This window comes from Procambarus clarkii, chromosome 16 (genome assembly GCF_040958095.1).
Source record: "Procambarus clarkii isolate CNS0578487 chromosome 16, FALCON_Pclarkii_2.0, whole genome shotgun sequence".
Lineage (NCBI taxonomy): Eukaryota > Metazoa > Arthropoda > Malacostraca > Decapoda > Cambaridae > Procambarus > Procambarus clarkii.
Window position 1 is genome coordinate 16432445 of NC_091165.1, and position 13278 is coordinate 16445722.

At 48.0% G+C, this 13278-nt stretch overlaps 2 protein-coding genes across 2 annotated transcripts in view; one reads left to right on the forward strand and one right to left on the reverse strand.

Annotated features, from left to right (window-relative positions):
* MCU (mitochondrial calcium uniporter) overlaps positions 1-13278 on the forward strand; it is a 417353-nt gene that overhangs the window by 142314 nt on the left and 261761 nt on the right. The window lies entirely within an intron of this gene.
* Positions 1-13278, reverse strand: part of LOC123748382 (serine-rich adhesin for platelets) — an 80020-nt gene that overhangs the window by 37941 nt on the left and 28801 nt on the right. The window contains exons 2-4 of the mRNA XM_069325285.1: positions 9442-9582; positions 6767-6947; positions 2054-2855 (exon numbers count right to left, since the gene is read on the reverse strand). Coding sequence (XP_069181386.1) covers positions 2054-2855; positions 6767-6947; positions 9442-9582 — 1124 coding nt within the window. The remainder of the gene's footprint in view (positions 1-2053; positions 2856-6766; positions 6948-9441; positions 9583-13278) is intronic.

Below are 13278 nucleotides of genomic sequence, written 5' to 3' on the forward strand. Positions count from 1 at the left end.
TTCCCGTCATCAACTTCCTCAAACATTCAATTTTTTTTTACCATTGTGCCTCACACTCATCCTCACTCATCAGGCTCATCAACCCCCCCCCCCCACTGACTCATCGCTAGGACTCAACACGTCGTCACCGCAACACGCCACCAGCGGCCTCATTCCCATTCTCCGCCTTGGGTGTGAAAATTCTTATATTCTCGTCAGCGGTGGCGTGCTGGCCTGGCGTGCCGGCCCGGCGTGCTGGCCTGGCGTGCCGGCCCGGCGTGCTAGGGCCACGGAAAGCCTGGACTCTTCAGCCCAACAAGACCCGGAGACACGTACAGTCTTTCCCCGGCTCCCAGACGTGCCTCGCGCCGCTCTGGTTATTGGATGTCATTTGCGCCGACGACACCCTAGGGCAGGCGGCCCCGTGTCCCCCTGCGTCGACGACAGGGACACCCACACCCACACGCACGGGTGAACAGGGACACAAGGGGACACGCGAGGACGCACGGGGCCACGTCACACGAGACAATGTTTATTACTACACTGCAGGACTACTAATAAAATGCTAGACAGAATTGTCTCATTTCCACACACACACACATACACACATACACACACGCACACACACACGCACACGCACACGCACACACACACACACACACACACACACACACACACACACACACACACACACACACACACACACACACACACACACTCTGTGGAAACCAAAAACTTGTGGCAGATAGATTTGGAAAAAATGAGAGTAAATTGGGAGAACAAAATACAGGGACCAGCTACAAAATGAGAACAAAAAAATAAGAATAGTGGCAGCCGACATCAGCTAAACCGAATTAAAGGAGGCCGAGATAAATGGTGGCCTGCGTCAAGAGAGGCTACAGCAACCATTGAGGCTACATTCGAATATTTGAACATTGTGAATGGCCCAAGCAGTCAAAAGCAGGAATGTGGCGGGAAAAAAAATTATGGATGATGTCCTCTGAACAGCTAATTCAGTCACTGAAAGAACAGAGTAGGAGAATATTTACATGTCTGAGAACGATAATCATTCAGGGACTATCTGAGTAACAACTGCAGAAAACAAGGCAGATTGTAGGAAGTTGGAGAGAGAGAGAATCTGCCGTAGAGGCAGAACCTTAGAGAAGTTGAGAAATGAGTCCCATACAGCACATGATTGTCCTAGAGTTTATTGGGGAAGTATGGTTAAGGTGTCAGTGAATAGCTGACAAATACAGAATTTGATGTGTGTGTGTGTGTGTGTGTGTGTGTGTGTGTGTGTGTGTGTGTGTGTGTGTGTGTGTGTGTGTGTGTGTGTGGATTTATAAAAAGGGACGAAGATAACTCTTACTGTCAGTCACTCCCGGGTTCCTCACCCACCGCCTCCACCACCAGTACTCACTGCTATCAGTTATGAATCACGTCATGTACGCAAACTCTAAACTTATTCAATTAGGATCGAAAATTAAGATTGTAAGTTTTTGGCGTCCTGTGCAGCCATGATGACGCGAGAGTCATGATTAGTAGTCACAGTTGTGCACAGTACCCGGACGATTGTCATGGAAGTGAGCCGTCTGGACAGTACTGCACGACTGTCATTGTGCCGTGGACGGCGCCGCATCACACTTCTGCTCAAGCGTTTGGTGTTCTATCTTGGGAGGACTGGTGAGGACCAGTGTTTGTTTCTGTTTATGTGTGGGTGGATGTGTGTGGATGGATATGTGGTGGTGTGTGTATGTGTAGTGGTGGTGTATGTGGGGGTATGTGTGTGTGTGTGTATTTAACAAAGAGGTTTGCTACTTTCACCTACGATCGACCAATCTGATGTTAAGTATTAACCAGGAAATTACTGCATTAGAATAATCACGGTTTAGCATTTCAATATCTTCAGTGACCTACACACACACACACACACATTGAGTTTATTATTAATTTGATATTAAATCTTACAAACATAGTAGCATACACACATGCATGATGAGGGTGTGGTGCGTCCTGACACCTGTGTGTGCTCACCTGTGCTGGCGAAGGCCTCCTGACACCTGTGTATGCTCACCTGTGCTGGCGAAGGCCTCCTGGCTGACACTGGCGGCGTTGTCTCCACAATCACGACCTTGTTGTTCTCCAAGACGTCGTTGGCACTGTACTCCTGCAGGTACTTGGCCGCCGTCTCCACCGGCTCCTTGCCTCCTTCCCTCACTCGGTCCTCAAACAACTGCTTGGTAGTCTTTGTGCTGGGAGGCAGGTCGACGTCCCCTTCAGAACTCATGTTTGCTGCTTCTTTGGTGATGGCGTCAGCGCATTCATCGGTGTTAGTGTCATCGTTGGTCCACACGATGGCTTCAGTGGCCGGACTTGTTGGTCTGGTGACTGCCTCAGTGTTCGGACTTATTGGTCTGGTGTCTGCTTCAGTGTCCGGACTTGTTGGTCTGGTTTCTGCTTCAGTGTCCGGACTTGTTGGTCCGGCGTCTGTTTTAGTGTCCGGACTTGTTGTTGTTGTGTCTGCTTTAGTGTCGGCGAACTCGGGAGTGTCGACATGACCAGGTGAAGAAATTTCAGAAATCTGCTCGTGTTGGTCAAGTGTGTCGTCGTCAGACTCCGTCGCGGTGTCTTGGTCGTGCACGTCGTCTGAGGACTGGTCAGCGTCTGTGCGATCTTCGATACTTGAGTGGTCCTCAAGCACCGGATCGTCTTCGTTGGAGTGGTATTCGATCCCAGAATCTTCAGAGTCACAGTGTGATTGGCTACTCTCAAGAATTCGGCGCCTGCTGATTGGCCTATTAAGGGTGACGTAGTTACTGCTGGGGGTTGATAACTCATCATCATCGTCCCACTCTGAACAGCATGAATCCATATCACTGTTAAAAAGAAAGTTTGCAATTAATATAATTATCGTGCTAGCGAGCTTGAAATATCAATTTGGTGTGGGGGCGTTAGGCCGCGGGTAGCCGCTCTGCCCCCAGGGACGACTCTTGTTAAAGGGGTCGTGCCGATGCCCTCACCCGCACCTCGTTCTATGCGCTAATCGCTCCGGATTCATTTGCATTTCATGCCAATGAATCGCCCCAGCTTGAGCTGTCCGTACCTTTATTTGAAGTCAAATAAGGACAGTGAATGTCAATATGACATGGAAAGTAAAATTTTGGGGAAGTCTGGGATTCTGAGTTGCTGATGTTTATAACGTGAGAACAGTGTGTTGATGGCGGACGGTGGTGGTAGCAAGGAGTTGGTGTGTTGTTGCGATTGTGGTAGTGTAGGTGGTGGTAGATGTGTGACTGGTGGTAGTACAGAGAGTGGTGCTGGTGATCGACTGGTCGTCCTGTTGAGCGAGTGTCTGTAGTCACGACACTCACGTGAAGTGTCGTGTTAGGGGCCCCAGCTGAGCCCCGGTGTCTCACTTTCACTCGAGTACTGTACTCTGTACTCTACACACTGTACTCTGTACTCTATACACTGTACTCTATACACTGTGGGGCCACATCACACAATACAGTTCCTCCAGGGTTGTGTAAGGGTGCGCCTCCTTCCCTTCAGAGAAGGTCTTCACCCTGGCACATTTGTAGACAAATTTTCTCACTCATTATAAAGTATTTTAGGGGAATTGTTTAAGCGTTCTTTGTCGCGATTTAAGGACTTTCTAAGAGTAAAGTGTCTGATGTTTTAGGTATTTCAAGAACATGTATGTGAGAACAACTTTCACACCATTTGGAATATTCTTGAGATAGTTGGAATATTTTGGCAAGTTTCGAGTCTCGCACATCTCCATGATTTTTTTTGGTGGGAGGGGGGAGGGGAGAGGGGGGGGGAATTTCTTGTTTGCAGTATAATACATTTCAAGACTTTAAACTCTGCGTATCCGATATAAAGTTTTCTTGAGAGTACGGCAAGATATTTTAAGCCATTTCAGGGAATCTTGTTAGTCGTGTTAAGATTTTTTAAAAATATCTGATCGAGCTCGTAAAGCGTAAAGGAAATTATTATTAATTTTTTTGTTTAGAAAATTATCTAAATTGGAACATGTTTCGTGGAACTTACATAGCAAAAATTAAATGTTGTTTAGAGAGCTGGGAGGAGTTTAAGGAGCTGTTCAAGCGTAAAGTGACGCAGTTTAGGGAGCTGTTCAAGCGTAAAGTGACGCAGTTTAGGGAGCTGTTCAAGCCTAAAGTGACGCAGTTTAGGGAGCTGTTCAAGCGTAAAGTGACGCAGTTTAGGGAGCTGTTCAAGCGTAAAGTGAGGCAGTTTAGGGAGCTGTTCAAGCGTAAAGTGACGCAGTTTAGGGAGCTGTTCAAGCGTAAAGTGACGCAGTTTAGGGAGCTGTTCAAGCGTAAAGTGACGCAGTTTAGGGAGCTGTTCAAGCGTAAAGTGACGCAGTTTAGGGAGCTGTTCAAGCGTAAAGTGAGGCAGTTTAGGGAGCTGTTCAAGCGTAAAGTGACACAGTTTAGGGAGCTGTTCAAGCCTAAAGTGACACAGTTTAGGGAGGACGGAGAATGTTATTCAAAACTTTGTATAAAACTTCTCAAGATTAATCAAATTTGGATGACTTTCACTATCTGGCGCATTTGTATGGACTTGTGGACCACATCACTCTCTCTCTCTCTCTCTGTCTCTCTCTCTCTCTCTCTCTCTCTGTCTCTCTCTCTCTGTCTCTCTCTCTCTCTCTCTCTCTCTGTCTCTCTCTCTCTGTCTCTCTCTCTCTCTCTGTCTCTCTCTCTGTCTCTCTCTCTCTCTCTGTCTCTCTGTCTCTCTCTCTCTCTCTCTCTGTCTCTCTCTCTGTCTCTCTCTGTCTCTCTCTCTCTGTCTCTCTCTGTCTCTCTCTCTCTGTCTCTCTCTCTCTCTCTCTCTCTCTCTCTCTCTCTCTCTCTCTCTCTCTCTCTCTCTCTCTCTCTCTCTCTCTCTCTCTCTCTGTCACTCTCTCTCTGTCTCTCTCTGTCACTCTCTCTCTCTCTCTCTCTCTCTCTCTCTCTCTCTCTCTCTCTCTCTCTCTCTCTCTCTCTCTCTCTCTCTCTCTCTCTCTGTCACTCTCTCTGTCTGTCACTCTCTGTCACTCTGTCTGTCTCTCTCTCTGTCTGTCTGTCTCTCTGTCTGTCTCTCTCTCTGTCTGTCTCTCTCTCTGTCTCTCTCTGTCTGTCTCTCTCTCTCTGTCTCTGTCTCTCTCTCTCTCTCTGTCTCCTCTCTCTCTCTCTCTCTCTCTCTCTCTCTCTCTCTCTCTCTCTCTCTCTCTCTCTCTCTCTCTCTCTCTCTCTCTCTCTCTACTATCTCCCCCTCCCTACTATCTCCCCCTCCCTACTCTCTCTCCCTAAAAATTTGTATTCCAGTATGTATACCAATATCATGGCGGGAGTCTACATATGATCCAGTATGTATACCAATATATATACTAGTATGTATACCGATATATATTTACTAGTATGTATACCAATATGTATGCCAGTATGTATACCCATAAATATATGGATTCGCAGGGTTTGTGTGATGTACATGTGTACAAGAGAGATGTCTGCCGGTGACGTCAGAGTATGAGAGATGTCTGCCGGTGACGTCAGAGTATGAGAGATGTCAGCCGGATCGTCAGAGTATGAGTGATGTCAGCTGGTGACGTCAGAGTATGAGTGATGTCAGCTGGTGACGTCACGTATATACAAGTATTTTCTCACGTTCCCCTGAGCGAACCTTTATTACTTTCACATTACTAAGAAATCTGGAGAAAGGTTCAGCTCATATTTACATGTTTTAAATATTTTAAACTTTCGTCATTAGTGAAACTTTATTTTTGTTAATAACTTTCACGACAATCACGGAAATGTTGAGTTTATTCTGCGATTTTTTTTTTGTTTTTTTTATTTGCAGTCAAAAGTTTTAATTACGGCCATGAGGAGAGAGGTTAATACTGCAGGTCTTGATGGACAGTCCGCGTGAATATGTTGGTATTAATGTCCTCATAAATGTGTTGGTATTAATGTCCTCATAAATGTGTTGGTATTAATGTTCTCATAAATGTGTTGGTATTAATGTCCTCATAAATGTGTTGGTATTAATGTTCTCATAAATGTGTTGGTATTAATGTCCTCATAAATGTGTTGGTATTAATGAGGGAGACTGGACACTATACACACATGGAGGGGAGGGGAGTATGGGTTCATTCACACGTTTTTAAGGGAGATATATAGAGCTTAATTCGTTTTGTTATGGCAAATCAGCTGGTGCCCGGCCTGGTGTGTGTGTGACGACACACCTGGTGCCCGGCCTGGTGTGTGTGACGACACACCTGGTGCCCGGCCTGGTGTGTGTGACGACACACCTGGTGCCCGGCCTGGTGTTGTGTGACGACACACCTGGTGCCCGGCCTGATGTGTGTGACGACACACCTGGTGCCTCACCTGGTGTCGAGAAGTGTGAGAGCCTCACCTGGTGTCGAGAAGTGTGAGAGCCTCACCTGGTGTCGAGAAGTGTGAGAGCCTCACCTGGTGTCCAGAAGTGTGAGAGCCTCACCTGGTGTCCAGAAGTGTGAGAGCCTCACCTGGTGTCCAGAAGTGTGAGAGCCTCACCTGGTGTCCAGAAGTGTGAGAGCCTCACCTGGTGTCCAGAAGTGTGAGAGCCTCACCTGGTGTCCAGAAGTGTGAGAGCCTCACCTGGTGACCAGAAGTGTGAGAGCCTCACCTGGTGTCCAGAAGTGTGAGAGCCTCCCCTGGTGTCCAGAAGTGTGAGAGCCTCCCCTGGTGTCCAGAAGTGTGAGAGCCTCACCTGGTGTCCAGAAGTGTGAGAGCCTCACCTGGTGTCCAGAAGTGTGAGAGCCTCGCAGGACACGGAGCGAACTCTTGAAAGTCCTCCTATGGTTCTCCGCCTCTCTCGCTTCCTCCTCCTCTCCTCCGCTGCTGATGGGGATCCTCCTGGCCGGCCTCGTCCTCCTCCAGCGCCGTCGCTGCCGTCAGGAGACGCAGGAGCAGACCGCCCTGGAAGAAAAACAACAGCTCAGCTGATCATAATTCACCCGCCAGACAGAAAGAGCTGAAGAAAAGTCTGGTCCGAGTTTTGGGAAGTTGCCTCTCTGTCCGCTGCCGCTGGTCACGGCTTGCTGGCCGTGTCAACTCACTGGTGGCGGTGTTGTGTGGCACTCAAGCGGTGTCGTGTGGCACTCGGGGTGTCGTGTGGCACTCGTGGTGTCGTGTGGCTCTCAAGTGGTGTCGTGTGGCACTCGGGGTGTCGTGTGGCACTCGGGGTGTCGTGTGGCACTCAAATGGTGTCGTGAAGCACTCATGTAGTTTCGTGTGGCACTCAAGCGGTGTCGTGTGGCACTTAAGCGGGGTCGTGTGGCTCTCAAATGGTGTCGTGAAGCACTCAAGTAGTTTCGTGTGGCACTCAAGCGGTGTCGTGTGGCACTTAAGCGGGGTCATGTGGCACTCAAATGGTGTCGTGAAGCTCTCAAGCGGTGTCGTGTGGCACTTGTTCCTGCTTCAAGTGCCAGTGTGTGGTGTGTTCCTCGCCACACACTGTACCTCACTACACATACTGTACCTCACTACACACACTGTACCTCACTACACACACTGTACCTCACTACACACACTGTACCTCACTACACACACTGTACCTCACTACACACATCGTACCTCACCACACACACTGTACCTCACCACACACACACACACTGTACCTCACTACACACACTGTACCTCACTACACACACACACTGTACCTCACCACACACACTGTACCTCACCACACACTGTACCTTACCCCACACACTGTACCTCGCCACACACACTGTACCTCACCACACACACTGTACCTCACCACACACACACTGTACCTCACCACACACACACTGTACCTCACCACACACACACTGTACCTCACCACACACACTGTACCTCACCCCACACACTGTACCTCACCACACACACTGTACCTCACCACACACACTGTACCTCACCACACACACACTGTACCTCACCACACACACACTGTACCTCACCACACACACACTGTACCTCAACACACACACACTGTACCTCAACACACACACTGTACCTCACCACACACACACACTGTACCTCACCACACACACTGTACCTCACCACACACACACTGTATCTCACCACACACACACTGTACCTCACCACACACACTGTACCTCACCACACACACACACTGTACCTCACCACACACACACTGTACCTCACCACACACACACTGTACCTCACCACACACACTGTACCTCACCACACACTGTACCTTACCCCACACACTGTACCTCGCCACACACACTGTACCTCACCACACACACTGTACCTCACCACACACACACTGTACCTCACCACACACACACTGTACCTCACCACACACACTGTACCTCACCCCACACACTGTACCTCACCACACACACACTGTACCTCACCACACACACACTGTACCTCACCACACACACACTGTACCTCACCACACACACACTGTACCTCAACACACACACTGTACCTCACCACACACACACTGTACCTCAACACACACACTGTACCTCACCACACACACACACTGTACCTCACCACACACACACACTGTACCTCACCACACACACACTGTACCTCACCACACACACACTGTACCTCACCACACACACACTGTACCTCACCACACACACTGTACCTCACCACACACACACTGTACCTCACCACACACACACACTGTACCTCACCACACACACACACTGTACCTCACCACACACACACACTGTACCTCACCACACACACACACTGTACCTCACCACACACACACACTGTACCTCACCACACACACACTGTACCTCACCACACACACTGTACCTCACCACACACACACACTGTACCTCACCACACACACACTGTACCTCACCACACACACACTGTACCTCACCACACACACACTGTACCTCACCACACACACACTGTACCTCACCACACACACACTGTACCTCACCACACACACTGTACCTCACCACACACACACACTGTACCTCACCACACACACACTGTACCTCACCACACACACACTGTACCTCACCACACACACACTGTACCTCACCACACACACACACTGTACCTCACCACACACACACACTGTACCTCACCACACACACACTGTACCTCACCACACACACACTGTACCTCACCACACACACACTGTACCTCACCACACACACACTGTACCTCACCACACACACACTGTACCTCACCACACACACTGTACCTCACCACACACACACTGTACCTCACCACACACACACTGTACCAAATAAACAAGTTACGAACCTGTAACTTCTGGTTTATGTTTAGAACTAAGAAACTAACGACTGGTATCCTTCCACGGGCTAACGACCCTCATGTCGTTCCAAGCACTAACGACCCGGGTGTCGTTCCAAATGATAACGACTCGGGATCATGCAAAAACAAATTTTTACCACCATTGACTGACCATTCTCACTGTCGTCCTCGTCGTCGTCGTCTTCGAGGAGGGGCTCGGGGTCGAGGACTACTTCAGCGTTGTCGTCTTCCTCGACGATGACCTCGAGGCTGACCCCTCGACGCATTCGACACCTGCCCAGCATCCTCGCACCTGTTGTAAGAACAACACTTGTTATTAGAGGGTGCAGATGGTCACGTGATACTTGGGAAAGGGGTGGTTTCTAGGTGGAATTATAGGTGGTACTCAAGTAGTTTTAGAATTTCATATTGCATCTATTTAAGAATAATTCACTGTTTTAATCTAACCTAACCAAACGTAACCTTAACCAAACCTAAACCTAACTTATTGACACCTAAACCAAATCTCACCTAGTCTAACCCAATCTAACCAAAACTAACTTAACCTAATCTAACCTTGACCTAATTTAACAATGGATAGAGAGTAGATGAAGAGTATCGTAGAGTAGTACAAATTAAGTAGTGGCTTTGAAGTGATGACTAGGAAGGCAGGTTGTTATCAGGGTATACCAACCTCAAAGGTGTTACAAACCTGCTTAGTTACTTAAATAATTTTCAGAAAATGAACCGGTTTTGAACAATCATGAACAGTGCTCTTGAACAAATTGTTCGTTTCTATAGAACTGAGGGTGAGGCAGTTGGGGCTGACTAAAGTGGCCATCCTTAGTAAAACGATCAAGACAACCTCAAGAATGAACCTAGTTAGTGTTTAACAAGTCTCTTCCACTTAATGGGTAACCAATAGTTTCGAATGGGCATATATGTTATGCCTACGGCCATTTTGTTGAAACAATTGTGATTGAACGACTAGTTTAGAACAGGTCATGCTTGGTCCTATTCTAAAATGGGTTGAGTTTTTTCTCTACAGGAAGTCTCTAGACTTTCTTAAGTATTAAGGAACAAGTCTTGGGTATATGTACAACCCGTCCTCGACTCAAGTCCATTACATCCAGCGGTCGACCCCACAGACGCATTCATAAACTTTAACATGCTGTTCATTCAAAACGGGAATTTTCTCAAGTATAAATTAATATTATAATATATTAGCATATTGTGCATATATAGGCATAGGATAGGTTAGGTTAGGTGTTTAGGTTCTGTTGGTGATTATTTGTATTTGTAGTACGTGGGTGAAGCATTTATAGCGTTGTGATTCGAACAAAATTCGTCAGTGAAGCACTTGTTCCGGATATGTTCGAACGTCAGCAGTTGTGAGTCGTGTGTAAACCGCTTTTCATTCATAAACAGGGGGTTTGGCGGGAGCATGGAATCACTTTTGGGTCTTTGGAGGACGGGCTGATATGTACGGTGGCTGAGGGGGGGGGGCGTGTTCAGTTACTAACTTGAGGGGGTACGCCATGAACTATATAGTACTGGGAAGGGGTTAGGAAAAGGATTAGGAATGGTACGGAGGGGCAGGAATGGTGCCCAACCTCGTGGACGGTCGGGGATTGAAGTGCATGAAGCGAGACCGTCGCTCTACCGTCCAGCCCAAGTGCTTGGGCAATGATTGGTGGAGACAACATGTGTTTGTCCGGTAGATTCCGCAAGTACTTTGGCCCGCGGTTCATTAACTGCCTTAATATGTGATAGATAGATAGAATATGTGATACTACCTCGCGGCAGTGGTGGCTCGTCCATAGGAGCTGGAGTCCCGCCAGACATTACCAGGTGCATAACTCCATCAACCCAACTTGTCCTCCTACAAAGAACGTCTCATTTCAAGCGAATGCGTTACGTACGGCCTGAAATTGTCGTACTAGAAAATGGAAGCGGCTCGCGAAAGTGACGTACTGTTCCGTTTTCTGTTTTGGGTCCTCTGGTAGATTAGGAAAGGACACTTTAAATGTATCGTTTTCTTGACGTTGGAAAACCTTTGGAGGTCGAGCTGATCAACCTCACACTAGAACAATAAGCAACAGCTGTATTATAACAAAACGTCCTTGTACGTTATTTTCACTGTATTTATAAATGAATTTTCAAATTTTTCATTAAAACAGGACAAAAATAAAGATTTCATGCTGTACGATAGTGTAGGATTTATCACTGCTGTCGAAATAATGAGAAGTTTGCTTCCTTAGCAATAATTTTACTGTTAATCACATTTGTTTTACTAAAAGATTTATTGCTGTGTACTGTCTCTATAGAATCAATAATTACTCCTTTCAGGCGTGTCGCTTTGATATCTGAGCAGTTGTATACAATTTTAGTATGATTAAAATCTCAACAATGTTAAGCAATGGCATTTGTCTTATCAAATTGTGTTACTGCTTTCTTGTGTTCATTAACTCTCAGTAAACCACGAGGTTTTATTTCGTGGTTTATTGAAAAAGAGTTTTTATGATTTTCAGTACCTGGTTGATGGGGTTCTGGGAGTTCTACTCCCCAAGCCCGGCCCGAGGCCAGGCTTGACTTGTGAGAGTTTGGTCCACCAGGCTGTTGCTTGGAGCGGCCCGCAGGCCCACATACCCACCACAGCCCGATTGGTCCGGAACGTCTTTTATAAAAGTCTAGTTTTCTCTTGAAGATGTCCACAGTTGTTCTTATATTATAAGAACATATTATTTCTTATGCTTGCTGGGTGGATGTTGAACAACCGTGGACCTCTGATGTTTATACAGTGCTCTCTGATTGTGCCTATGGCACCTCTGCTCTTCACTGGTTCTGTTCTGCATTTTCTTCCACATGTACATCTTTTTTTAGCTTAGAGGAGTTATACGTCAAAATGCGATGTACTACTTGACAGGACGGGTTGGTACAACAGCTTTGGATGATTCGTAGCTTTTGTCACAATGTCGTTTTCAAATTGCCTCTGAGCTTCTCTCTTCACTCTAGGGTACTCATTTCTGCCTCTCTTTATGCCTCTATTAGCATCAGTTCCAAGTTATTTGTATTTTATGTTCTCTCATGGTGAAGGATGATGAGTGTGTGATGGGGTATAGTGCCGTGGTTGGTGTGTTGCGGGGCGTGTGATGGTGGAGGCGGTGTGGTTGGGTGATAGAAGGGTTGTGGTAGTGGCAGGGGTGTGGTTGTGGTAGTGGAAGGTGTGTGGTTGTTGTAGTGGCAGGGGTGTGGTTGTTGTAGTGGCAGGGGTGTGGTTGTGGTAGTGGTAGGGGTGTGGTTGTGGTAGTGGCAGGGGTGTGGTTGTGGTAGTGGCAGGGGTGTGGTAGTGGCAGGGGTGTGGTTGTGGTAGTGACAGGGGTGTGGTTGTGGTAGTGGCAGGGGTGTGGTTGTGGTAGTGGCAGGGGTGTGGTTGTGGTAGTGGCAGGGGTGTGGTTGTGGTAGTGGCAGGGGTGTGGTTGTGGTAGTGGCAGGGGTGTGGTTGTGGTAGTGGCACGGGTGTGGTTGTGGTAGTGGCAGGGGTGTGGTTGTGGTAGTGGCAGGGGTGTGGTTGTGGTAGTGGAAGGGATGTGGTTGTGGTAGTGGCAGGGGTGTGGTTGTGGTAGTGGAAGGGATGTGGTTGTGGTAGTGGAAGGTGTGTGGTTGTGTTAGTGGCAGGGGTGTGGTTGTGGTAGTGGCAGGGGTGTGGTTGTGGTAGTGGCAGGGGTGTGGTTGTGGTAGTGGCAGGGGTGTGGTTGTGGTAGTGGCAGGGGTGTGGTTGTGGTAGTGGCAGGGGTGTGGTTGTGGTAGTGGCAGGGGTGTGGTTGTGGTAGTGACAGGGGTGTGGTTGTGATAGTGGCAGGGGTGTGGTTGTGGTAGTGGCAGGGGTGTGTTTGTGGTAGTGGCAGGGGTGTGGTTGTGGTAGTGGCAGGGTTGTGGTAGTGGCAGGGGTGTGGTTGTGGTAGTGGCAGGGGTGTGGTTGTGGTAGTGGCAGGGGTGTGGTTGTGGT